Source organism: Epargyreus clarus, unplaced genomic scaffold (genome assembly GCF_041222505.1).
Source record: "Epargyreus clarus isolate Ecla_fem2 unplaced genomic scaffold, WU_Ecla_fem_2.2 ptg000021l, whole genome shotgun sequence".
Taxonomy (NCBI): domain Eukaryota; kingdom Metazoa; phylum Arthropoda; class Insecta; order Lepidoptera; family Hesperiidae; genus Epargyreus; species Epargyreus clarus.
Window position 1 is genome coordinate 3,224,924 of NW_027332228.1, and position 25,246 is coordinate 3,250,169.

At 35.5% G+C, this 25,246-nt stretch overlaps 1 protein-coding gene across 1 annotated transcript; it reads left to right on the plus strand.

Moving 5' to 3' along the window:
- Positions 1–300: 300 nt before the first annotated feature.
- On the plus strand, positions 301–12,636 carry LOC140750813 (proton-coupled folate transporter). Its single transcript, XM_073084538.1, has 7 exons — positions 301–1,217; positions 1,633–1,789; positions 2,727–2,828; positions 3,975–4,112; positions 10,475–10,558; positions 11,440–11,596; positions 12,540–12,636. Exons 1-7 carry the CDS (start codon positions 366–368, stop codon positions 12,634–12,636), a joined length of 1,587 nt encoding a protein of 528 aa, XP_072940639.1. The 5' UTR covers positions 301–365.
- The last annotated feature ends 12,610 nt before the right edge of the window (positions 12,637–25,246 follow it).

Consider the following 25,246-nt stretch of genomic DNA (forward strand, 5'->3'; position numbering starts at 1 on the left):
TTTGTAGGTAAAGATTAATGATAAGTAATGATAAAATCTCCTGTTAAATAATGTAGCAAATATATATTAAAATAAATAGATTAAAACGCACTTGCTTTTCCTTGTAATGAAAGACTATCATAAACAACACCAAGCACCTTGTATCTAGTAAGATGTTACCTTATCAATTGCACACACGGCAAGACTCAGTAAATATTGAACAATAATTGTCTTATTTATTTCTATACATTTTATTGTGTCGAAATACAAATAGAGTTCACAGGTAGTTTAATGAGTTTACTCTTGACTTCCATCCCGAGCCGTTAAAGTCGAAATGTGGAATGATTCTTTTATTATCTCTACTTTGCGATAAATTGTAAACGACAATGGATTCTAGTACAAAAATAAAATCAGCAAAAACAGAAAAGGACGCAGAATTAAACATTACGGAGAGCAACGAGGAATCTCCCTTGAAACCGGAACATGACGGCGTTGACAATAAAGTGGGAAATGAGAAAAGGCAACGTACATTTCTGGAGAAACTGAAACTCATCAAGGAAAATGTAACAGTGGAACCAATTATGGCATGCTACATCATGCCTAGCGTTCTAGCTTCTATGGCCACACAAAATTTGAACCTCGAAAAGGCATGCCGAGTCAACCTCAATTTCAGCGCCGAAGTTTGCGACGCGCTAAAATCGAGGGAGACTGAAAATTACACGATATATGAGGAACGCGTTCAAGCATTTACAGCGAACATTCAAGCCTGGAAGAACGTCGTTCAAACAGCTATCCCTGTGCTTATTATTTTATTTGTCGGAGCGTGGAGCGATAAAACGGGGCGAAGAAAAGCATGCATTCTTATGCCCATTGTTGGGGAATTTCTAACTTGCATCGGATTTATGATAAACACGTATTACTTCTACGAATTGCCTGTCGAAGTGGCCGCGTTAACGGAGTCCATATTCCCGGCGGTTACCGGCGGATGGTTCACGAATTTCATCGGAGTGTTCAGTTATATAGGTGATATTACCACAGTTGAAGAACGGACTTACAGAGTTGGGATAGTGAATTTATGTATGTCCTTAGGATATCCTATAGGAAGTGCTCTTAGCGGGGTTTTGTTAAAATGGATAGGATATTATGGTGTATTTTCCATATCTGGTAGTCTCTACTTATTTAGTTTAATATATGGTTATTATTACTTAAAAGATCCGAAGCGAAGAGTCGTTGAAAAAGTAAGTATCAAATGATATCATTATTTATTTTATATAGTAAGAATTAAATAATGCAGAAAATAATAATCTGTAATAAAAACTTTTAGATACAATTATATATTTTTAAATAAAAAATTGGTAATATGGTAGCTTATAGAAACCTGTGTCTGTGTGTAAAAGTTCCGTCAATGGTTGAGTCAGATAAACAGACGGATCCACAAACAAAATAAAAACAAATGAATTGTCGTCTCTTATTATAACTTAAGAATCCTAAAACGCCAATGTTTCTAAATTTTTAAATATTTAATTTTGGTAACACAAAGAGAATTAAATAAACTTAATCTTTGTTTGCATTTAATTTTAATTTAAGTTCATTTTACATATTTAGGTTGTCACTTGTCAGTAATACATCTTATTCCCAAATGTTTATTTACAGAAACGTGAAGGGTGTATTGGTTTTGTCGTAGAATTTTTCGACTTTTCCCTAGTGATGGAGACTTTTCGAGTGGCATTTAGGAAAGGGTCAAATAATCGGCGGCTTCGAGTCTGTTTACTTCTAATCGTAGTTTGTGTCGTGTTCGGACCTATGCAGGGTGAGTGGCAGCAGACATCACTAGACCATCACACTAATTATAGTCCACTAAGATAGTCCAACAAACTTCTCTGTGTGTTTGGCAGGGGCGCAACTAGACATCATAATGTTGCTAGGATTTAAAAATTACCGAAGAAGTGGAAAAAATAGCGATCTTATTTATGAATATAAAATTATTTTTTTACTGGTCTCTAAATAATCTAATAATATTAAAAAAATATTCATTATATTTACGAGTACCAACAACATAAGATGTAGTTGTTACGATCGTAATTTTATTCAATTAACTTAAAAAATAAAAACGGTTTTTCTGAAAATTTAAAAATCGCATACTTAAGAATGAAGAAATCACTGTTTCTAAAAACTGCCACAACTTAGTCCTGTCTCACAGCTCGGCATGAATCTAGTCCCAGAGAATTAAAAAACAGACAAACATCATATGTGCGGTTTTGCACACTTCACACACATTTTTTGGAACTTCTCAAAACGCTCAGGAATGCAGATTGTTGGTTTTAATCACGCTATTTTCCTTTGCCGTTAAAGCCTGCGATACTAAACTAATATGCTGTTTCTAAACATCTGAGGTGCATGCTTTAAATTCTAACCTCTATCCCGGCGTGAGTGTGCCTCATATATACATATACATACATACATGCATACATACATACATACACACATTACCATGTACCATATATTCCGCTAGACATATTTAGATAGTTAAAGTATTTTTCAATTTGTCTTTTACATACATATGTTATTGTCGTCTAATAGATATGACAATACAAGATGATATATTATGTACTATGCAATTATTTGAAATTAAAAAAAAACGCCCATAAGAATTCTATAAAGTAAAAGCAGAACTGATTACTACAAAATAGAAATATATATTTTTATCTATTATTTTATTTTATTTATTTGATTACCTTTATTTGCAGGTGAATACACAGTACTCTACCTTTTCGCCCGGTACAGATTTAACTGGGATGAGGTGAAATTCAGCATTTGGTCCACATACAGCATCGTTACCAATTTGTTTGGTGAGCCTTTGTACAATTTACTAACGAGTTAACATTTAACCGCCAATCGAAATCTATTGGCTAATAATCTTTAGCTTTGGTTATTTTATGTGAAAATAAACACTGATTGGTATAATTTATGAAATAAAACTATTTCTTGATCCAATTTACAACTTTTATTACTCCCGCACAAAATACAACTCAACCGGCAAAGGAGTTCTTTTTTTCTTTTTTATGCTTATTCATAAAATCGTACCAGCCAGTAACTATATAAATGGGCACTTATTATTATAAAAATAACACAAAATAATTAATTAAAATAATACTATAATTAAATAATTTGAAAACTATTTCTAACTGTATAGATAGATCGGCAGAGTTACGATACTAGTTTGATTTCGATCCTTGACAGACAAAATTTGAATAGATTGAATATTAAAAACGGGTTCAGTGAAGTTTTTAACGTAATCCCGTAATTGGTAGTTAGATAGTAATGCGATTGTGAATTATTCATAATCAAAATTACTTGCATAATAATTTCAAAACGATAATAGTTACATATGTTTCTATTTATACCAGAGTAATAAAACTCTAATAACTAATGACATCATGGTAACTAAAATAATGATAAACTAGAATCATAAAACTATAATGTAAATAATTGTAAATGTTTATTTTTACGCATTGTATTTTTCTTCTTTAACCAAATAACACAACGATAAAAATTTGTTATTCAATTTTATATCGTTGTTTCAATTGTAATAGGTGCACGTATATTTTTTTACTGGATATTTTCATTTCATTGTGATAAACTCCCTTTCATAATTATATCCGGTATGTACCGAATAAGTAACTTTTTTTCATAATAAAGGAATAACAGAGGAGTATGCAGTCCACCTGACTGTCATCTGTAATCAATTAGTAGGTAGGATTAATTTCCTACCTGAGATCGGCCACACATGAGCCGCTTCCCCTGTGGACTAAGCTGGAACGCCTGTGAAAAGTATGTCTCCCTTATCACACCTTACAAATCAGAACACAGCAACGCATAATGCTGCTGTTATTAGGTAGCAATAGGTGTGGCGGTGTTGCCACCGGAGTCGAACCACAAAGAGTTCGACTACCTTTAAACATCTTGCAGCTTCACCTAATATTCTGTTATTGCAGGGACCGCCTTCTCCATGAGCCTCTTCAGCAAGCACATGAAGCTGGATGACACCATATTAGGGATAATATCCTGTTCCAGCAAGATCGTAGCTTCGTTCGCTTATGCGTTCGCGCGGAATGACCTGGAAATATATATGGGTAAGTCGTTTTCTACTTTCAGTTAAGTTTTTTTGTTTTGTGCGGATCAAATCTTGGAATAGAATTTTAAAAGAATTAACATCATTTGATTGGTTTAGATGGCAATACATGATTCATTTAGTAACGTCATTCTAAATCCAATATGGCGGGCGCCACAAGATGGCGGACTAATTTTTTTATGCTCGTCTGTGATACGGTTATTGAAAAGCATTTTTTGAGAAGACTTTTTTTTAATAATACAGGAGTAGCAGACAAGAATGCAGGTGGACTGCTTGCTTGTCTGCTACTCCGATGGCATGTGGCTACTGCCGCCCATGGACACTTGTAATCAACCCCAGATAGGATCAGCTGATATTCCTACCAAAGGTCGGCCACAGATTTTTCTTATTTACCCCATTTAAGCTTAAACTTAAACTAAACCTTAAACATATATTAAAATGAGGCCCAAACTCAGCATTGGTATACCCGATTTACGATGAAGAGAAATATAAGATTACATCACAACTACTTCTTATCGCTATTCATAATAAACTCCATATAGGGTAACTTACATTTGAGGTAAACTAATTATTTTTTATGCACTTGCGTGATATGGGTATCCAATGAAGCTGTTTCAGTCACGGATTTTACTATAAATAAGAAATATAAGATTACATCGCAAGTTTCCATCGTAACATAAACTAGATTTCCGTAAACTTACGAAACCGAATTGCAAACTTCCTCCCAATAGCAGTTGGGTGCAACTTTCGAATTTAGTTGAGGTTTAAACAACGAATTAGATACAAGTTAGCGTTGACCCAACCCCTTGGGCATTTGTTGAGGACTGAGATAGTTGGTTCTCACAATATATTTTTACTAGTTTTTGCCCGCGGCTTCGCCCGCGTTTAAAAGAAAATAATATAATATACTAACATACATAAAACTGAAGATTCGTACCTTCAACTTTGCTAAAGATCATCACTTCATCAAATGCATAGTTTACCATTCAATCCTTACTAATATCTATTAAAATAATCGATGTTTTGGGTGCAAAAGATCGATTCTCCGATTAATCGATCTTAGATCGCCATCCCTAGTTCCCATGGGATTTCCGGGATAAAAACTATCCTATATCCTTTCTCGGGTCTCAGACTATCTTTGTACAAAATTTCATTAAAATCGGTTCAGTGGTTTGGGCGTGAAGAAGAGACAACCAGACAGACAGAAAGACAGAGTTACTTTCGGATTTATAATATTAGTAAGTGGGATTTCCGGGATAAAAACTACTCTATGTCCTTTCTCGGGTCTCAGACTATCTTTGTACAAAATTTCATTAAAATCGGTTCAATGGTTTGGGCGTGAAGAAGAGACAACCAGACAGACAGACAGGCAGACAGACAGAGTTACTTTCGGATTTATAATATTAATATAGTAAGGATTAAGAAGTATTAAACGAGCATGCAGTTCACCTGATGATAAATGTCAACTGCCACTTATTGTTACTTATAATCGACTCCAAATAGGGTAACTTGCATTTGAGGTGGATTAACTATTTTTTATGCACTTGCGTGATATGGGTATCCAATGGAAGTGTTTTAGCAACGTTATTTATTATGGAGATAAATATAATATGACATCACAAGTCCGCATCATAACATAAATTAGATTTCCGTAAACTTACGAAACCGAATTGCAAACTTCCTCCCAATAGCAGTTGGGTGCAACTTTCGAATTTAGTTGAGGTTTAAACAACGAATTAGATACAAGTTAGCGCTGACCCAACCCTTGGGCATTTGTTGAGGACTAAGATAGTTTGCCCTCAAAACACTTTTTATACAGAAGTAATAAATGAGCATGCAGTTCACGTGTTGGTAAATGGCAACTGTTTCTTATCGTCATTTTCAATCAAATCAAAGAAGGTTAACTTACATTTGAGGCGGACTAATGATTTTTAATGCACTTCCATGATATGGGTATCCAATGAAAGTGTTTTCAGCAATGGACTTGAAGAGAAATATAAGATTACATCACAAGTTTCCATCGTAACCTAAAGTAGATTTCCGTAAACTTACGAAACCAAATTGCAAACTTCGCTCCAATAGCAGTTGGGTGCAACTTTCGAATTTAGTTGAGGTTTAAACAACGAATTAGATACAAGTTAGCGTTGACCCAACCCCTTGGGCATTTGTTGAGGACTGAGATAGTTGGTCCTCAAAGTACTTTTTCATACAGAATTAATAAACGGACATGCAATTCACTTGATGGTAAATGGCAACTGCTTCTTATCGCGATTTATAATTAACTCCAAATAGGGTAACTTACATTTATCCAATGATGATCCAATGAGTGTCCAATGTAAGTGTTTTCAGCAATTTACTATGAAGATTACCTATTCTACCTAATAACAGCAGTGTTAAGCGCTGCTGTGTTCCGGTTTGAAGGGTGTGGTAAGGGAGACAGACTTTTCCGAGGCGTTCCAGCTTAGTCCTCAGGGGTAGCGGCGCATCTGTGGCCGACCTCAGGTAGGAATATCTAATCCTATCTGGGGTTGATTACAGATGTCCATGGGCGGCAGTAGCCACTCACCATCAGGTGGACTGCATGCTCGTCTGCTACTCTTATATTATAAAAAAAAATGAAGAGAAATATAAATTACATTACAAATTCGCTGGTTGTAAGTCACTGGCGCTCATGGTAATGTGTGACCTTTTTTTTCTACTCCAAGTAGAACAAATTCTAGCTAATGCCGATACTTCTGATGCAGTTGCCATAAGAAGCACTTCTACCGGAATCGAACCATTAAGGATTTTCGTGTCAAATTTTATACCTTATATATAAAATTCTCGTGCCACAATATTAGTTACCGTACTCCTCCGAAACGGCTTTACCGATTTTCACCAAATTTTATTTGTATACTCAGTAGATCTGAGAATCGGCTACTATCTATTTTTCATACCCCTAAATGATATGGGTTGTTCACCCTTAACATTTTTTTATTTATAGGGCAACACAACGTTTGCCGGGTCACCTAGTATTTGTATATAAATGAAATCAAAATCAATACAAATATATATGTATAAAACTGAAGTGTTTGTAATGTGTACTTTATATGAAGCATCAGTGACCCTTAATCTAGCCTTGAAAGACTAAACACTACAATGTTGGCTTTTTGATAAACTTAAAGCTCTTGAGAATAGGTCGATATACGATAAATGTGTTACAGGGTAAATGTCTGATTGCAAATAAGCATCGAAGTTAATTTCGTCCACTGACATCCAATGACACTCAATAAAAGATAGTACCATAGAGTTTCTGAATTACGCTATCATTGCTTTATAAACATTGTGTCTATATAAGTTACTACAGTATAAACTCATAATTATTGCGGTCACCTAAAAATCTGCAAAATTGCAAATTTTTATTCGATTCACTAGTATTATCAATACGAACTTCATTCAATAGACTTTAGAATATTTCTTAAACCTTTTATTCCATGGTTTATAATTACTTCCTGCTAATTTTAAATCATGTATAAACGTAAAGTATATAAGCATAAGTGAAAAATATATAAGCGTTTCATTTCAACGATTCTCCATTCCAAACTCCGTTGAAGGAAGGGCATGGAAATGTAATTGCAAAGAACACTTGATTCAATCAGGTGTTGTTAGGGAAGTCCAATATTAACTCGACTGATTGACGGAACGGATATCGGAATTCAGTGTTACATTTATAATATCGATACTTGAAAATTGAGAAGTAATATTAGAATCCGAAGAAATCTAGTGGTTCGATATTTGTTCTCTATCTCATGATCCGAGGTTTGAAATCCAGGTAGGAACCACTGATTTTCAAAATGTGTATGCGTATGTGCGTATTGGAAATTAATCTTCACTTGCTTAAACTTGCAGAAAAACTGTTTAAACGAGAAATATGCATGAAATATGAAGTTCTTAAAGTTATGTGAAATCTACCAATACACGCTTGGCCAGCGCAGTGGACTATGGCTTAATCCTTCTCATTCTGAGAGGAGACCCGTGCCTAGCAGTGAGACAGTAATATGTTGATGATTGTAATGATGATAATGATGGTGATGATATTGATGATAAAGTGATAAGAAAGGTTCACGTAAGAATACTATCTGATCTAGAGTTACGTGTCAATAGTCACCACTAGCCATCAAGTGGACTGCATTTTCATATACTCCTTCAGCTGTATTAAACATGCAATTAAACATATCCAGATAAATTATCCGTATCTATTCTTTAAACTATCTGTAATACGAGTATGTTATCTATAATCATTTATTACAATGATAACCACTGACACAATTTACTGTAAAAATTATATAGTTGAAATTATTAACTTGTCTGTTGATTTCCTTAAATTTAAGCAAAGTTATCATTTTTTAAAATAAATGCAATTACGGAAAAAATATGAAGTGATACACAGAACATAACAAAATATAATAAATATTTTATTAAAATGTATAAGTATTTATGTTACTTACTTAAAATACAGTTGATGAAATATACATTTTATTTATATAATTCTAAAAAAACAGTGTTGTATTATGTTACAAATATTATATTTCATCTAACAAAAATATAATTTAGCGAAACAATAGTAAAAATATGTTTCCTTGTTTGAAAACACGAATTTGCTTGCAATTCACCAGTTCCCCAAACTCAGTTAGAAGAGAGTGAAGAAATGTAACCGTGAGACGCACTTGATTCAATCAGACATTGTTAGGGAAATCTAATATTAACTCTGCTATTTCACGAAACACGTGTCGTAATCTAATTCTACTTTCAATTTTTCAATGCACAATTTCGGACGATTTTTTTTTTCATACCTACAATTCTTGCAAAAAATTCGAATGTATTTTATTCAATTTAGATAGAAACGACTTACAAAGACTGCTGTCTTATGTTCTATTGATAGGTTTTCCCCAAAAGTAGGATAGCCATATTGGGGAAGAAATAAATTAATTTATCACGAACGGAATATCGCTCAATTTTTGCTACCAGCGGTCACCTATCCAAATCTCGACCCCTCCCGCCGTTAGTTTACTTTTTAAGGTAATATTACGAACTAGTTTGTGTCTGATTTATAGATATTAACAACGTTTATTAAAGATATTATTATGTTTAAACATCTACAGTCAGCTCCAAAAGTAGATGGACATATAAAGGTTTAAAAAATGCCTATATACTCGAACGTTCATAAGTAGCTGAACACAACTAACACCATAATTAGATGAAAGTCGTAAAGTTTAAAAGTCGATGAACACTACAGTGTCAAAAGTAAGAGAACAATGACATGTTATATTAGTGACATTAGCTATTTTTCACATACGGTATATTTGGAATTTTGATTTGCTCATCTACTAATGAATCTGACTGTACATGTTCATTAACATGGATATTGCACGCGAGCCTATCATGCGAGTTATTTTATTTTTTTATGACTTAAACTTTCGAGTAGTAAATATACTTATCAGGATAAGTATTACAGTTGAAGGCCGTTATAATCTAAACCCAATTTAATTTATCGCCTAATCGCCGCACGATGAGACACACTAGATAAAAAATATATCTCTATATGATATTAGTCTATTTAAATATTACAATTCTATTCCTTATCGTAGAAAATCCGAGGACGCATTTACTTTTTAGATGTCAAGGAAGGGCTTGTGTGAAGGGTGTGTGCTCAGCCATTATATTAAAAACAGATGTGTGCAAATCGTTTTCACACTCTATTATGCACCTACGTATCTACCTATTCCACACACAGAAAAAAATGTAATAATAATTATAGTCTGAAATTGAATCTATAACTTTGGTTCTATATTTTTGTTGTAGACCCAAAATTAATAAAGTCATTGACGTTGCCTGTTGCTACAAATCAATTTTTCTTGTCCACCAAAGATTGACACATGACAGTTTCTTCACACTAAACATTGCTTTTTTTATGTTTGAGTTTGTTATTGGATAGATTGAGTATTAATGACAGGCATTAGTCATCAGTACCCTTAGTATGAGATTTTACGTTTTGACAAATATAACTGAATTGTTATTTGTTTAAGTATTTGCCCATACAATTTCCAATCAGCGCCCCTAGCGGATTGTGTCAGAACTTGGAACTTATTTCCCAAATATTCCCAATCAGTTTTGATACAATTCGCTAGGTGCGTTGATTGAAAATGTATGGGCAAATACGTAAACATATACCAAAACAGTCATTTTTATAAAAACGTAAAAACTCATACTAAGGGTACAGGGTTGCAAGGCGTGTGTATCCAGTCAATTTAATAACAATTCAATTTTTCGTGAACCTCAAGTATTAAAACAAATCAAAGTATATATTGTTTTCTTTATTTCCAGCGCCACTCCTCGAGATCCTGAATGGGACGTCGTTTATCGCGATGCGGTCTATAGCGACAAAGCTGGTCAATGGTCAAGAGTTTGGTAAGTAAACCATTTTATGTTTGCGTTGAGCACAAAGAGAGTAACGAAGAGAAGTCTAACGCGTTTCGATTTAGGTTTTTCCTTTTAAAGATGACTAATTAAGTCATAGTAAGTTATCTTAGCTATGATAAAAGATTTGCCCTCAACTGTTTTAGGATCATCAACTCTCTTTTAGTTCGGATACGAATTTCTTTTTTTTAAATTTTTCAGTTTTCTTATTATGAGAAGTCAATTTGAGGTTCCGCAAAGGAAGTTTAAAATTATGTCAGTTCTAGCAATTCGTACGTTTTTGGATTAAACTTAACCGTTACACTTAATCGGAACTGAACTAACATATAGTCTGATTCATAATTAGGTGTCCAAAATGTAAACAAAGAAATGTCACTGTCAAAATTAACGAGAAACCAAAACTTTCAAAAACTCAACAAAAAACGAAAACTTAAACAACTGTACACAATTTAACAAATGCGCTATGAAAACGAGAAAACATTCGAGTTCGATAACAGTTACGAAAATAACATCAACTACGAAACTTAAAAATGACGGCACAAGAATTGTTTTGGATTCCGATTGTGTTACCATTATTACATTTTATATTTCTACAATAAACCTTGTTTTTTATTATTGTTACTGTATGGAACGAAATTGAGACAATATAAATATTGGAAAATGTGAATTAATTTTAATTTATTTAGATTATTATTTTATTATTGTTGTATTAATTTAATATCGTCAAAAATAAGAACCTACCATTTGAAATATATTTTCTTGATATGTCAACACCTTTGCTTACATTTTGGACACCTAATTATGAACCAGGTTATAGTTAGTTTTAGGCTACCACTACATTTAAAAGTGATAAAACATCTACTTTCTTGTAGGTAAGGTGAACTCATTATTCGGCCTGGCGGAAGCCATGACCCCCCTGATCTACGGGCCGCTGTACTCCAGGGTATACTCCGCGACCCTGAGGGTTTTACCAGGCGCTGTGTTCCTGCTTGGCGCTGGGTTGACTGTACCGGCTATTATAATATTTGGGTAAGATCCAGACTTTATTTCCATACCGATCGGACAAGCATATTCTGGATTCAATTCCGAGCCATCTAAATTATTTCTACTTGGTCTGGTCTGGTCTGTGTGTTTGTGTATATAAACCCCATGAAAAATAGAACCATGAGCGTATGGCTTATACGCTGGCTTATACGCGTCGTGATATATTTTATATTTAGGTTTTAAATTTTCTAATTCACAATTACTCAAAATTGTATTTATCAAATTAAATTTAATGGTAGGTCCTTGTAACTTGTCCCTGTAGTTCCGGGACTAGAATAGGGCTACGGTATCCCCTGCCTGTCGTAGGAGGCGACTAAAAGGGGGCTTCCGGGGTTGCGGACGGCAAGAGTGGGAGCTCGAACCGTCCAGCAAGTGACCCCGGGAAGGACGGCGGTATGTGTGGTCGCATACCGTCGTAAACATACATGGTGTGGGAGGAGCGAAAACTGCTCCCCCAGGGTAGAGCCCGTTGGGCATCGCGCTTGGAGGGCTCCGGTTGTGTTCCGTTGGAGATCCCGGAGTTCTCCAACAAGCGTTGAGGACGGCCACCGGGGGGGTTTTAGTGCGGTAAAAATCCCACATAACCCGGCGTCACTCCCACGTCGTCGGGTACCTTTTGAAGGTTTCCCCCTCGAGAAGAAAAAAAAAAAAAAAAAAAAAAAAAAAAAAAAAAAAAAAAAAAAAAAAAAAAAAAAAAAAAAAAAGGTCCTTGTAACTACATAGCATATTAAAAGTGAATTATTAAGTACTTAATTTTTCGTTGAGGGAAAACCATATGAACCACCTACACAATACATATTTGAAAATCGTCTTAAAAAATGTCTGATGTAAATCTAAATCTGAAAATCTACAAACTCGTACTGTGCTCATAAGATCTCCCGTCTTGGACTAATGTAGGACAATAAAATTTTAATTATGTAATTTACAGATGGCTATATTTCGAACAAAAGAAAGAACTTCCAAAGAACTCCACAGAGTGCGTAGAAGCAGCGGTAGAAGAAGAGAAGATCCCGGTTGGAACTTAAATTAAATCTAATTTGAGATAATGTCAGAAAAAAATCAAATATAACCTTTAATATAGCGGGAACTTGATTCATCCACATTGGAACAGCGTGGTGAAGTATGCCCCAAAGTTCCGCGTTATAGGAAGAGACACGTGTCTAAGGGGACATATAAATAGCAGTTAATACTTAACTTTTGTGTATTTTTTAAATTGTATTTAAAAATGTAAGTAATTATAGATGTTATAATTTTAGTATATGTTTAATGTTTATACTCAATGTTACTTATTTTAAGCATAAAAATAAAATGTGATATCTACTTTAATTATTTATTGAGTTTTACGTCCAAAAAGTCATACTAACTTAACAAATATAAAAATTACTCTTATTTATAACTTGTTGCAATAAATAACGATTACAAAATGGCAGCTTTGGAGAAATGATATCATTCTGAATTACAATCTGTGTTGTACCATGACATAACCAACCACCCACTAAGCCCAACCAACAAACCAATATATCAAAAAAACTTGACCAATTTATAGACACGATAACGAAAACGAAGTACTTATATATATTTTTTTATCAGTTTACCTAATATTAATCCTATTTTATCGTTAAAATTATTTAACTTAACATATTTTCACTTATATGTGTCATATTTTCTTAAACGCGGGCGAGCCGCAGGTACTGTTAGTATTTAATATACCTAATTACAACAGTTTAATTACATAGCAGGTTTTATCATCTTTTCTACAAATAATACACTTTTTTCGCAGAAATACCAAATACCTTTAACCCATTACATGCAGTAATGGCCTATTTAAGATGCAAACAATAGCGTCGCGACAAGTTAAACATTGCATATGAATTGCATAATATTTGCTAACGGTAAATCTCTATACAATTAACCGTGCTAAACAAGCATGTGTAGTGATAAGAAAGATTTACAACAGGGATTTGATACTAAGCTGGTAATGTTGGAACTACTGCAGACTTATAACGCGGAAATGACATTTATAATATAATATATTATATATATCTATTTTAAATCCTGTTTTATTAATAATTTTTGTATTTCTATTAGGTTAATATTGTAAATAATTTACTACGAAAATAAATATAGAGTCCATTGGAGTCAAATTATAAGTAATTTTGGTAGAATTAAAAGGCGAATCATTGTCATTACCAGGAAAATATGACTGAAATATAATATAATTATAATTATATTAGTGGTGACCGCGGCTTCGCCCGCATTTTAAAGAATTAATATGACATACATAAAACGGAAAATTTGTACCTACATTGGAATGACAGTGGTGCCATCTGTTGAAAATTGGTCTTACCAACTCCCAAACCCTCGTGGGCTCTTGGACAACAACTTTGCTAAAGATCATCACTTGATCAAATGCATAGTTTCCGATTCTATAACTACTTACGAATTAAAAATTAATTTCCCTTTTCGCACGGACTAAATTGCGAATCTAAACCATTCTCAAGTCCCCTAGAACACACACAACAAATTTCATCAAAATCAGTCCAGTCGTTTAGGAGGAGTTCAGTAACATACACACGCACATAAGAAATATATATATAAGATATAAGTATAATTCAAAGGTGATAAAACACTTATTGGTATGACTTCGAAGGCACCACCCTCACGCATATATCTGCATATTTCCTATTGTTTATAGTAATAACAGTATGCGTTACTAGATTTTCATTTGAGTATGGTAAGGTAGAGTGACTTATACTAGACGTTCCCACTCAGGAGTAGCACATGTGCAATATGTTTCAGATTAGACACCATGCTAGTTTCATACTAATTAAATTAACAAATATATATAATATAAATACCATAAATATGTGTTCATAAAAAATTTGATCTGTAAAATTTGATATAATGACTAATACAACAGTGTTTTTATGTACTTAATCCTAAAGTCCCCTTGGCAAATAAGTATCAGACGCACCATAGCCAAACCTGGCAGAGTATAGCCAATTAAATATGTTTCTACTAATAATCTTAGCACTTACTTACTTACTAATAATTAAATTAAAGCAGTGATAGCCTAGTAGTTAAGAAACGCGGCTTCTCGATCGAGGGGTCCGAGGTTCAAATCCCAGGCACGCATCTCTGATTTTTGAAAATTATGTGCGTATTAGAAATTAATTATCACTTGCTTAAAAGTGAAGGAAAACATCGTGAGGAAACCTGCATACCTGAGAGATTTATAAAAAATCTCAAAGGTATGCGAAGTCTACCAATACGCACTTGGCCAGCGCGGTGGATTATGGCCTAATCCTTCTCATTATGAGAGGAGACCCTTGCCCAGCAGTGGGACGTTAATGGGTTGATGATGATGATGATGATGATGATGAATAATCTTACATAATTTTATAGATGCCCTAAACTAAGCTAACATTTAGTATAAATTAACTTCACCTACTCCAGAACTCGTTCATTATCAAATAAAAGACGCTCGAACACTTAGGATAATTGCTCTGTCTAAATAGTTAATTAGGAAGAAGTCAGTACAGAACAATTTACGTACAACTAAAGTAGGAATGGTAATTAGAATACACTACACTAGACATCTGGAGTACTGGAAATCCAATTATACCCCTTGACTTAACGGGACGAGATGTAGACAAGGTTGGAATACTGAAATTGTCTTTTTATGTGTGGAATTAAAGGACTGTTTTTACGGAATTAAATTTGTTAGAACCAATTTAGTTTGATCGAGAAGGTACCGCCGTCATACCTATTTCTAGAGTACTACACGGTTCTCTCTTACGGTTCTCTTACGGTGCGGTGAAAGAGTGTGGTTGTCAGCTGACTTTAATATCTAAAAGGTGACCGTTTTACTATTAGGATTGGCAATACATCCATGGTTCGACTGGAAGTAGAACTCTGTTCATGATTTTCATAAGTAGCTGTATTCGCTTACCAACTAGACTACGTGCTCGTTTGCTACTGTTATTTTATAGAAAGGTTAATCTCAATTACCATAGGTAGTAAAACAGAGCCTATTAAGTAACGCCAACCAACGCCATATATAACAGGGGTTTTACCCGAAACCGATCACAGATGCGTTGCAACTCCTAACAGAGATAGGCATATAAGTCGGCATTCACACCCGTTCACCAATACGCAAAACTGTTTTATGCTACAAATACCTTTTTTTTTTTGTTTTGTTTACGAGGGGGAATCCTTCGAAAGGTACCCGGTGCTGTGCGAGCGAACAGAGTTATGTGGGATTCTTACCGCACTAAAACCCCTCCGGTGGCCGTCCTCGGCGCTGCGTAAAGAACTCCGAGATCTCCAGAGGAACGCAACCGGAGTCCTCTTAGCGCGTTGCCCCGTCAGGCTCCGTCCAGGTGAGCATGCCGCTCACCACACCGTCTGTTGTACAAAACGGTATGCGACCACACATACCGCCGTCCTTCCCGGGGTTGCTGGTCGGACGGTTTAAGCTCCCACTCTTGCCGCCCGCAACCCCGGAAGCCCCCTTTTAGTCGCCTCTTACAACAGGCAGGGGATACCGTAGCCCTCTTCTGGTCCCGCAACTATAGGGACAATGCTACAAATACCTAGATGTGTCGTTGATAACCCCCCCGTAGAACCATACTGGCACTGCCACCTTTTAAATACACGTAATACCCTTTGTAATACATCTCTAGATCCAGCTGTGTACACCTAATCCTTCCAACCCTAACGACATATCACTCACAACAGCTACAAACTTAAATTATTTAGCACATTATAAATTTTGCGGGCTTCATCATTATCACTCCCCTTTTAATTACGTTTAATGAATAAGCGAAAATTACCTTTTGTTTTATTCCAAAACCCTTTATGTGGGGATCTTAATGAGGTTTTCGAATTTTAAAGGCTGTTTTGAAAATAATTAACGATCTCGGGTGAGTGATGCTCGGCTTTGTGTCAGTTGTGGCGTTCATCCGACGGCAATCGGTTTAGAGGATTAACAGACGAGGCGATTTTTAGTCGCTAAATATCTATACTAATATTATAAAGAGGAAAGATTTGAATTTTTGTTTGTTTGCATTGAATAGGCTCCAAAAGTAGTGGTTCCATTTGAATATTTTTTTTTACTATGTACGAGTAATTAGTTAGTTTATGCTATATTTTATTTATTCCTACATGTTTATGCTATCGTAGTCCTAAAATTATTGTTTTGAACCCTACCTATTTTTCTATTCATCCCTACAATAACTCCTCGCCTGAAGGTTGTCTGGAAGAGATCGCTGGTTAGCGATAAGACCGCCTTTTGTGTTGTCTGTTAAATTAGTTATTTATTTTTAACATGTATTTTCTATTATTGGGTACAATAAAGAGTATTGATATGATATATGATATGATATGATATGATATGATATGATATGATATGATATGATATGATATGATATGATATGATATGATATGATATGATATGATATGATATGATATGATATGATATGATATGATATGATATGATATGATATGATATGATATGATATGATATGATTATTAAAATACGTTTTTTATAAGAATGATAAAACCACCCATATAACTCCCAGATTGACATCTCTAAACCAGCGAGTTTCATACACAAAAGAGGTCATTTAAAGTGGTTTTTGTTAGTAAGGTAAGGCAGGTTAGTAATGTTAATGAAGCTGCAACAACGTAACCATATATCAGATATATCTACTGCACGCTTGTTTACTCCTTCTATTTAAACCAATACACATTAATTATACGTTTGAGCCAAAATTAGCCTTCTGAGATACTGAGTATACCCAACATTCTATTACATTTTGCAATCATAACATAAACCTAACTTTTGCCCGACTGTGCAGAGTAATGTTTTTCGAGCGTACTCTACCTATGTATGAATGGCCCATTCTTTGGTTACAAAAGATTAATCTAAATTGTGTGCTATAACTCTAACTCTTCTTTTAAAAAATGACGGTAGATCGAACCACCTTAAATCAGTCATTGAGGCAACTAATCTTCATATTCTTCCACTCTCTGCAACACATTTCTTCCCCAATTGTTCTCCTTCTCTATTAGACTTAATATTCGTATCTTCACCAGACAGTGTTGCAAAACACGGTCAACATGCTGCCGACGGTTTCTCTTACCACGACCTCATCTACTTATCCTACAAATTAAAACCTCCTAAAGCTAAGTCGAGAATACTGCTTCGACGCAATTTTGGTGGCATAGATATTGAACAGTTTCGGCGTGATGCTGAGGAGGTTGACTGGAGTGTTATACAGAGTGCGAGTAGTGTGGATGAACAAGTGATTCTTTTTACTTCACTTCTCATTCAATTGTTGGATAGGCACGCGCCTGCTCGCCCTGTCCGTGTCAGACACCTACCTGCTCCCTGGCTCACGGAAAACATTAAAGAACTTATTGTTAAAAAAAACAACGCCAAGACCAAGTATAAGCTGAACCCTACTGATGAAAATCTGGATGTATATAAATCTGTCCGAAATCACTGCAATAAGGTGTGTAGGGATGCACAACGACGCCATATCTACAGTTCAGTTCTAAACCAAGACTGTTCTAAAGTATGGAAATTTCTAAGATCCCTGGGAGTTGGTAAGGCACGCCAAGACTGTCCGTCCAATTTAGATTTAAATCTTCTTAATCAGCATTTTTCCTCTACTTCGTGCATTGATAGCGCAAAAAAACAATTAACGTTGAATTCTCTTTCTAATGTTGCCACTCCCGGATTCCCTGCATTCCAGTTTCGTGCCTTCACTGTTCCTGATGTTGAACTGAGCATACAAAGCATCCACTCGGACTCCGTTGGTTGCGATGGTATTAGTCGTAAGATGATCATTCCTATCATCGACATTATATCTCCTATCCTGTTGTTTTCCTTTCACTTGGAAAGAAGCCCACGTCATTCCTATTCCGAAAAAGTCCAATCCTTCTGACCTCACTGACTATCGACCTATATCCATCCTACCTTTCCTATCAAAAGCACTTGAGTGTTTGGTACACCAACAACTCAGTTCTTTTGTGTCCAAGCACAACCTGTTAAATCCGTTCCAATCTGGTTTCCGCCCTGGTCATAGTACGACTACTGCCCTGTTGCACATTACTGACGATATCCGCAAAGGTATGGATGGCCAGAAGCTCACGGTGTTAGTACTCCTGGATTTCAGCAGTGCTTTTAACACCGTTGACCACGACATCCTGCTGGCCATTCTTCGCTCGTTCAACATATCTCCAACAGCGATAGGATGGTTTCAAAGTTACTTGCATGGGCGCCGGCAACGTATTCAGGTCCAGGAAGCACAGTCTGCTTGGTCTGATGTATCTGCCGGGGTACCGCAAGGTGGCGTGTTGTCTCCTCTTCTATTTTCTCTTTTTATTAACTCTATAAGTCTCAATCTCTCTTCTCTCTACCACCTTTATGCAGATGATCTTCAATTGTATAAGCAAACCACAGTAGGAGACCTGCCTAAGACAATTTATTACTTAAATGAAGATCTTGCTCGCATCGTAATTTGGAGTGAATACCATGGTCTTAAAATAAATCCTAGCAAAACGCAACTTATTATAATAGGCAGTTCCCGATTACTATCCAGAGTAGACCTGAGTACGTTACCAGATATAACCTTCGACGGCTTACGCATTCCTTACTGCGATAAAGTTAAAAATCTTGGTATATACTTTGATAAGCATTTATCATGGTCTGTTCAAATTCAGGAAGTAAGTCGAAGAATGTTTTCCGTTGTAGGCTCCCTCAGGGGACTTCGCAACTTTCTTCCTATTGCTACTAAAATTGCGTTAACTCATTCTTTACTCTTTCCTATTCTCGACTATGCCGATGTTTGCTATCTCGACCTCACTGAGGAGCAACTTAACAAACTTGAGCGTCTCCAAAATTTATGTATTCGTTTCATATTTGGTCTTCGCAAATATGATCACATATCCGAGTATCGTACTAAACTCAAGTGGCTCCCAATCCGACTTCGCCGGAATATGCATATTCTTTCTGCGCTTTACTGCGTGCTGTTCAGCCCCATCGCTCCCACCTATCTAAAAGACCGTTTCCAATACCTTTACCTTGCACACGACCGCTGTCTTCGCTCCTCTGTAAATCTTTCTCTCCAAACTCCCTTTCATTCTTCATCCTTTTACAAAAACTCTTTCTCTTCAGTCGCTGTTGGCTTATGGAACAAGTTACCCATGTCCATACGCCGTGCTGAATCGCTTGATTCATTTAAAAAACAACTTTTAAAATATTACTCGAACGTATGATTTTCCACCTCGTTTTCGTCTTTTTCATGTGTACCGTGTCATTGTTTTGTTTGTGTTGTTTTTTCTCTCTATTTCTGTTGCTTTAACACTAATACTAAATGTATCCTATCCTTTATAACCTATTCCTTCTCTAACTTCACGCACACTATCCTCCTTTCTTCGCTTGTCTCTCTTTTCTTTTTCATGCATAGGTTGTCTGGAAGAGATCGCTACTTAGCGATAAGACCGCCTATTGCATACTGTTTCACCTGTTATGTATATTGTGTAGTGTAAAATTTCAACTGTAAGTGTGCAATAAAGAGTATTTTATCTTATCTTATCTTATGTATGTATGTATGTTTGTATGGGTGTAATAACTATAACCTATATTTTTAAGTAGTCCTGTTTTTGTTTTTTTTAATAATTGGTAGCTCAATCACAAATTTATATATTAATTAAATTCACATATCGTTAGTATTATGTCACACACACACATCACATACGTCAATTTCCCGTCTATACTAGATTCAAATAATATGTTAAATAGATTTTATACGATTTATTTCTTGATATTTAATGACTCTATAAAAAAGCAAAATCAAAATTAGTTAAAATCAAATGAGTGACTTCACTTAACTTTAATTTGCATGAATCTAATTTATAATTATAATAATACGTAAAATGAAAAAAGTCAATCCGAAAAGGGCCTTATATTTTGAAAGAAAGTGCTGCTTCAAATTCGATTAACGTTTTCTCCTACTAGACTTACTACAGTATACAGGCAATGTTCAAAGACTTTCAAAGACTAATAAATTAAAGCAGATTTAAAAGCCATTCAATTCAAATCGGTTTGAATAAGTTTCATTATAAAATTCATTTTATAGAACGGCATTTATAAGAAGTTTTTTGTGCAGTTAAAAAAGTAACAAAATTAATTGCATTCAATGGTCACCATTTAATTCAAAGTAATTTGGATGTCATTCAAAGGTTTCAATGCAATTCAATTAATTGCATTCACATCATTATTTAATTCAATTTTGTGACGACTCAAAGTACTAAACGCGTGTCAATCCAGCCACTATACTGGTCTATCACGCAATGGGTCTCGGGTTCGACCCCCAGCCAGACATAATTACCTAAATGATGTCCATGTCATCTATGATATAGAAAAATCCTAGTGTGTCAAGAAAGGGGGCTCTACAAAAACGTATTTTTTTAAATAAAGCTTACCGTTAAAATGGGTAGAAATCGAGTTCAAATATTCTGCCTCTGCTCCTAAGTTGCCCCAGGGCCTCCTCACCTCTAAATTCGGCCCTGATAGGAGAATACTTTTTGTTTAAAAACGAACTTTAAAGCGTCATTCTCTGTACCCACAAGTGGGATGTAACGTTTACGTGATAATGCAAAAACACGAGCGTTCCACCAGCACTTGAAATTCAGCAAAAACACAACCAAAAACTCCCGAATTCCTTCCGAAAAATTGAAATAGCATTTTTGGGGAGGTTTGCAGTTTTAAATATTTTGGTACTAGTTGCTAGTGAATTCGGCTCCTTCATTCAAATTCTTTTCGCTTTACGAGTGTTTCTGTTTATGCAAAATGGCCGACCTTTTAGTTTCTCGTGTCAGCGTTTTGGAGGCCGGCTGCATTTTTGTTGGACGTTTTGAGCCTTTGATAACAATATTGTGCTAAAAAGTTAAAGACGAATCAACTTTGATTCGTCTTTTAACCGCGGGGTTTTATTTATTTATTTATTTACATGCCAACAGCAACACACACAATAAATTATATATTACTTAGAAGTATATTATAGTAGTACTAATAATAATAAGGCTCGTATGAGTGCCAATTATAGACATGAACTACGTTTATATATTAGTTTATATTTTTAATTTGTATGGAACAAATAACAAATCGAACCATACGCAACCATTATAATGCTGACTGAGCATAGTCGAGCATGTTTATGTTGATCGCTCAACAAAGTCAAGCAACGTCGGTCAGGAATTGAATGGGTAACCACTTTGAAGTTAACCATATGGTAACCATATTGAAGTTTCATACTATATTCATGGATGACGATGGTGATAGTGTTTCTGTATAATATAGAATTAGCAAAGAGGCATGTTGTTGTTCTGATGGAAAGAGGCTACTGCCGCCCATTAACATCTGTAACAACCCCAGATAATATTTGATTCTATCTGAGGTCGGCACCAGATACTTTACTACTCCTTGACGAATAAGTTGAAACACTTCAGATTGCAGCACACCGAATCGCACCAGCGCTTAACACTAATATTATTACCCGACGACGTAGGAGCGTGGGAGACGAGGTGGCCGTCCTTTACGCTTGTTGGAGAACTCCGGGGGCTCCGGAACGCAACCGGAGTCCTCCAAGCGCGTTGCCCCAATCGGGCTCTGCCCTGGGAGAGCAGCTTTCGCTCCCCCCACACCATGTGGTTGTCACGATGGTGTGCGACCACACATGCCGCCGTGCTTCTCGGGTTCGCTTACTGGACGGTTCGAGCTCCCACTCTTGCCGCCCGCAACCCCGGAAGCCCCCTTTTAGTCGCCTCTTACGACAGGCAGGGGATACCGTAGCCCTATTCTAGTCCCGGAACTACAGGGAAAAAAATCTACCAACCTGCAATCCCAAAATAAACCTAAATCATGTCATTTAAACTGGCTCTCAACCAGCAATGGATAGTTGACGCTACAGTAATCATCATTATGAGACAAATGTTCATCCAAAAACTTGCATTGTTTATATCCTCGATTAGATGCTCAAAGTTATCTGCAAAGTTTCGTTAATAATGTCTCGTATACCAGCATAAACTCGGACTTATGTTATAGTTCCAAAGCAAACTTAGTTGCATTAAATTTAGACTAAGCATCACCACAAATGCTAGGAACAGCTTTAAACTTCGACTCACACTTATCTAACTTGTATTAACATTATGTGTAATTAACATAGATTAGTAAAGATTACTCACTCCTAACAAGAAAATGTACCCAGTTTTGAGAAATGAAATAGTTGCGTAAAAAAGTTTTGCCACGTCTCCGTGCTAAAATGTCCCTAAAATATTTGATATAATTATTTATTTATTACGTAAATTATGTAATTATTACGTAAATTAGTTATTTATTCGTAAATTTGCTCTACAAATGTTTTTATTTGTCAAGAATTCAAAAAAAGAACTTACTAAAATAAGCCGTTTGTGGCTTCATTCAATTTCAAGGCGGCGAAGTATCTTTACTAATCTATGGTAATTAAGATAAATTATTGACCCTTAAATATTGTAAATAGTGTAAAGAAAGTTGTCATTTTAACTAACGTGTATAGCTTTTAAATGCCTTCTTACTATTTATTCGGACTTGTGCAATGGGTACAAAATTGAAAAGTGCTGGTTCTTCCACTTTTCAATAGAATTTATGGTTAAACCGAGGGTAAAGGTGAAGTTTTTTTTGCCTGAAACATTCTTGCGTCCTGATAGAAGACTATGGATGCAGACAGACCTATCGTTAAAATGACTATTTAGTCTTCAGCATGATCGGCTTCAGGTAGAACTATAACTGTTTTATATGGAGTTAGTTACAAATATCTATGAGCGGCAGTGACAACTTTACATCAGGTGAATTACAACGAAACGTAAGAAATAGGTAGTACCTCCTCAAACCAACCTATCAAACCTTGCGTATAATTGCCTATCAAACCTCGGATTTTGTCTTTAAAAATGTTACATTTGTCTCATCTATTTAAAGTCACATAATTAATTTCACAGTACGTGCGACAATAGCGACATCTAGCGACGAACTTCTGAAACAACGGCAAAATTGTACGAACGTCACGACACTACGACTTCATACACGTGAACGTTGAGACTAAGTTCAAGTTAAACACACTCGTCTAATTAATGCACGTACGACGCAGAGCGACTAACGAAATCTTGTCTCATCTCGTTATTGTAACATACATAGATGTAGATGCAGACAGACATCATTACAAGCACGTCAACTTGATGTCAAACTAGTTTAACTTGTAACAAAAGAGAAACGAGAGAACATGCTTGCAGTAAAATTAAAATTAAAATTAAAATTAAAATGACGGAACAATTGCTACAAATGTAGCAAATGATCATGCAGTTAATATGACGGTAAACTAATAATAATAGTAATATGTCACTACTGCTGAAGATATATTTTTTATTATCTGTATTTCTACGACCCCGAATGTCATTAAAGTCCTATCTGACGTCGGCCAGATAGCAGTAGCTACTGCTGACGATTTCGACGCCTCCATCATACTACTCTTCAAATCAAGTCCCAGGGAAAGGTTATAGGGAAAGAACCACCTTTTAATTTCATTAGCGCCTTAGACAACATCAAAATAATTGTCATGATAAATCAAAGGAGTCCAAACGCGACAGAACTATCTAGTTTCGTTCAGGACTTCTTATATACCTATAAGAACTCCTGAACATAAAGAAACGTTTCGATCACGAACACAGACAGATAAAAAGCTTACAAAAACGAAATCTGTTGTTTTATGACATAAAACGTATTACTTGCCTTTAAATTTTGCAGGGTTGCATCACAGAACCAGGTCCCAGTAATTATAATGCGAGGCGAGGCAAACTTTAGCTCGGTTACACGTACGCTGAATACGAAGCGCTGTACGGAGTTTTAGAATTTATTTTAATAAATATGGTAAAATGTTTATGTATAATGCGCTTGTTTCACTAATGACGTCTACCTCGTTACGATTTTTGACTGACTTGGCGACTTCTGTATTCAGTCGTATAAAACGCGCGTTTTAACGACTGCATTAAAGTTTTTCGCGTCCAAGTAGCTGGTAGCGCTCAACCTGTATTTAGCTTTCACCCGCTAATGTTGGACATGGAATTTGAAACGTCGATCACCAATGCTACTTGCTTTTAAAGCGACAACAGTGTGATCTTTCTCTTTTTAGGGTTCCGCACGAAAAAACACAAAGCGAAACCCCTTTTAGGGTTACGTACGAAAATACGAAAAACGGAACCCCTATAGGATCACTCGTGCGTCTGTCCGTACGTTTGTCACAGCCAATTTGCTACAAAACTACTGAACCAAATCGGTTGGTGAACCTATTTTCCCATACAATACGTATGAGAGAACATATTTTTTTTATTGATAGTGTTACGGCACGAAACCCTCTTCCTGTGAGATAACTCGCGTATAACAAGTTTTTTCATTTCGTCTTCATTAATCAACACTTGTCACAATTATTCTGACAAGGTTTGTCAATATTTTATGGACCCCTTAACTATACTAACTCAGATAGGTAAAATATTGTTTAACGTGAGGTTTATTTACCATTTGCATTTATAAATATT

Bases quoted from the DNA above. Each gene is read 5' to 3' on its own strand.
- LOC140750813 (XM_073084538.1), top strand. From the start codon at position 366: ATGGATTCTAGTACAAAAATAAAATCAGCAAAAACAGAAAAGGACGCA. The intron at 1,218-1,632 runs GTAAGTATCAAA...GTTTATTTACAG, and splicing joins AGCGAAGAGTCGTTGAAAAA to AAACGTGAAGGGTGTATTGG. The intron at 10,559-11,439 runs GTAAGTAAACCA...ACTTTCTTGTAG, and splicing joins GGTCAATGGTCAAGAGTTTG to GTAAGGTGAACTCATTATTC.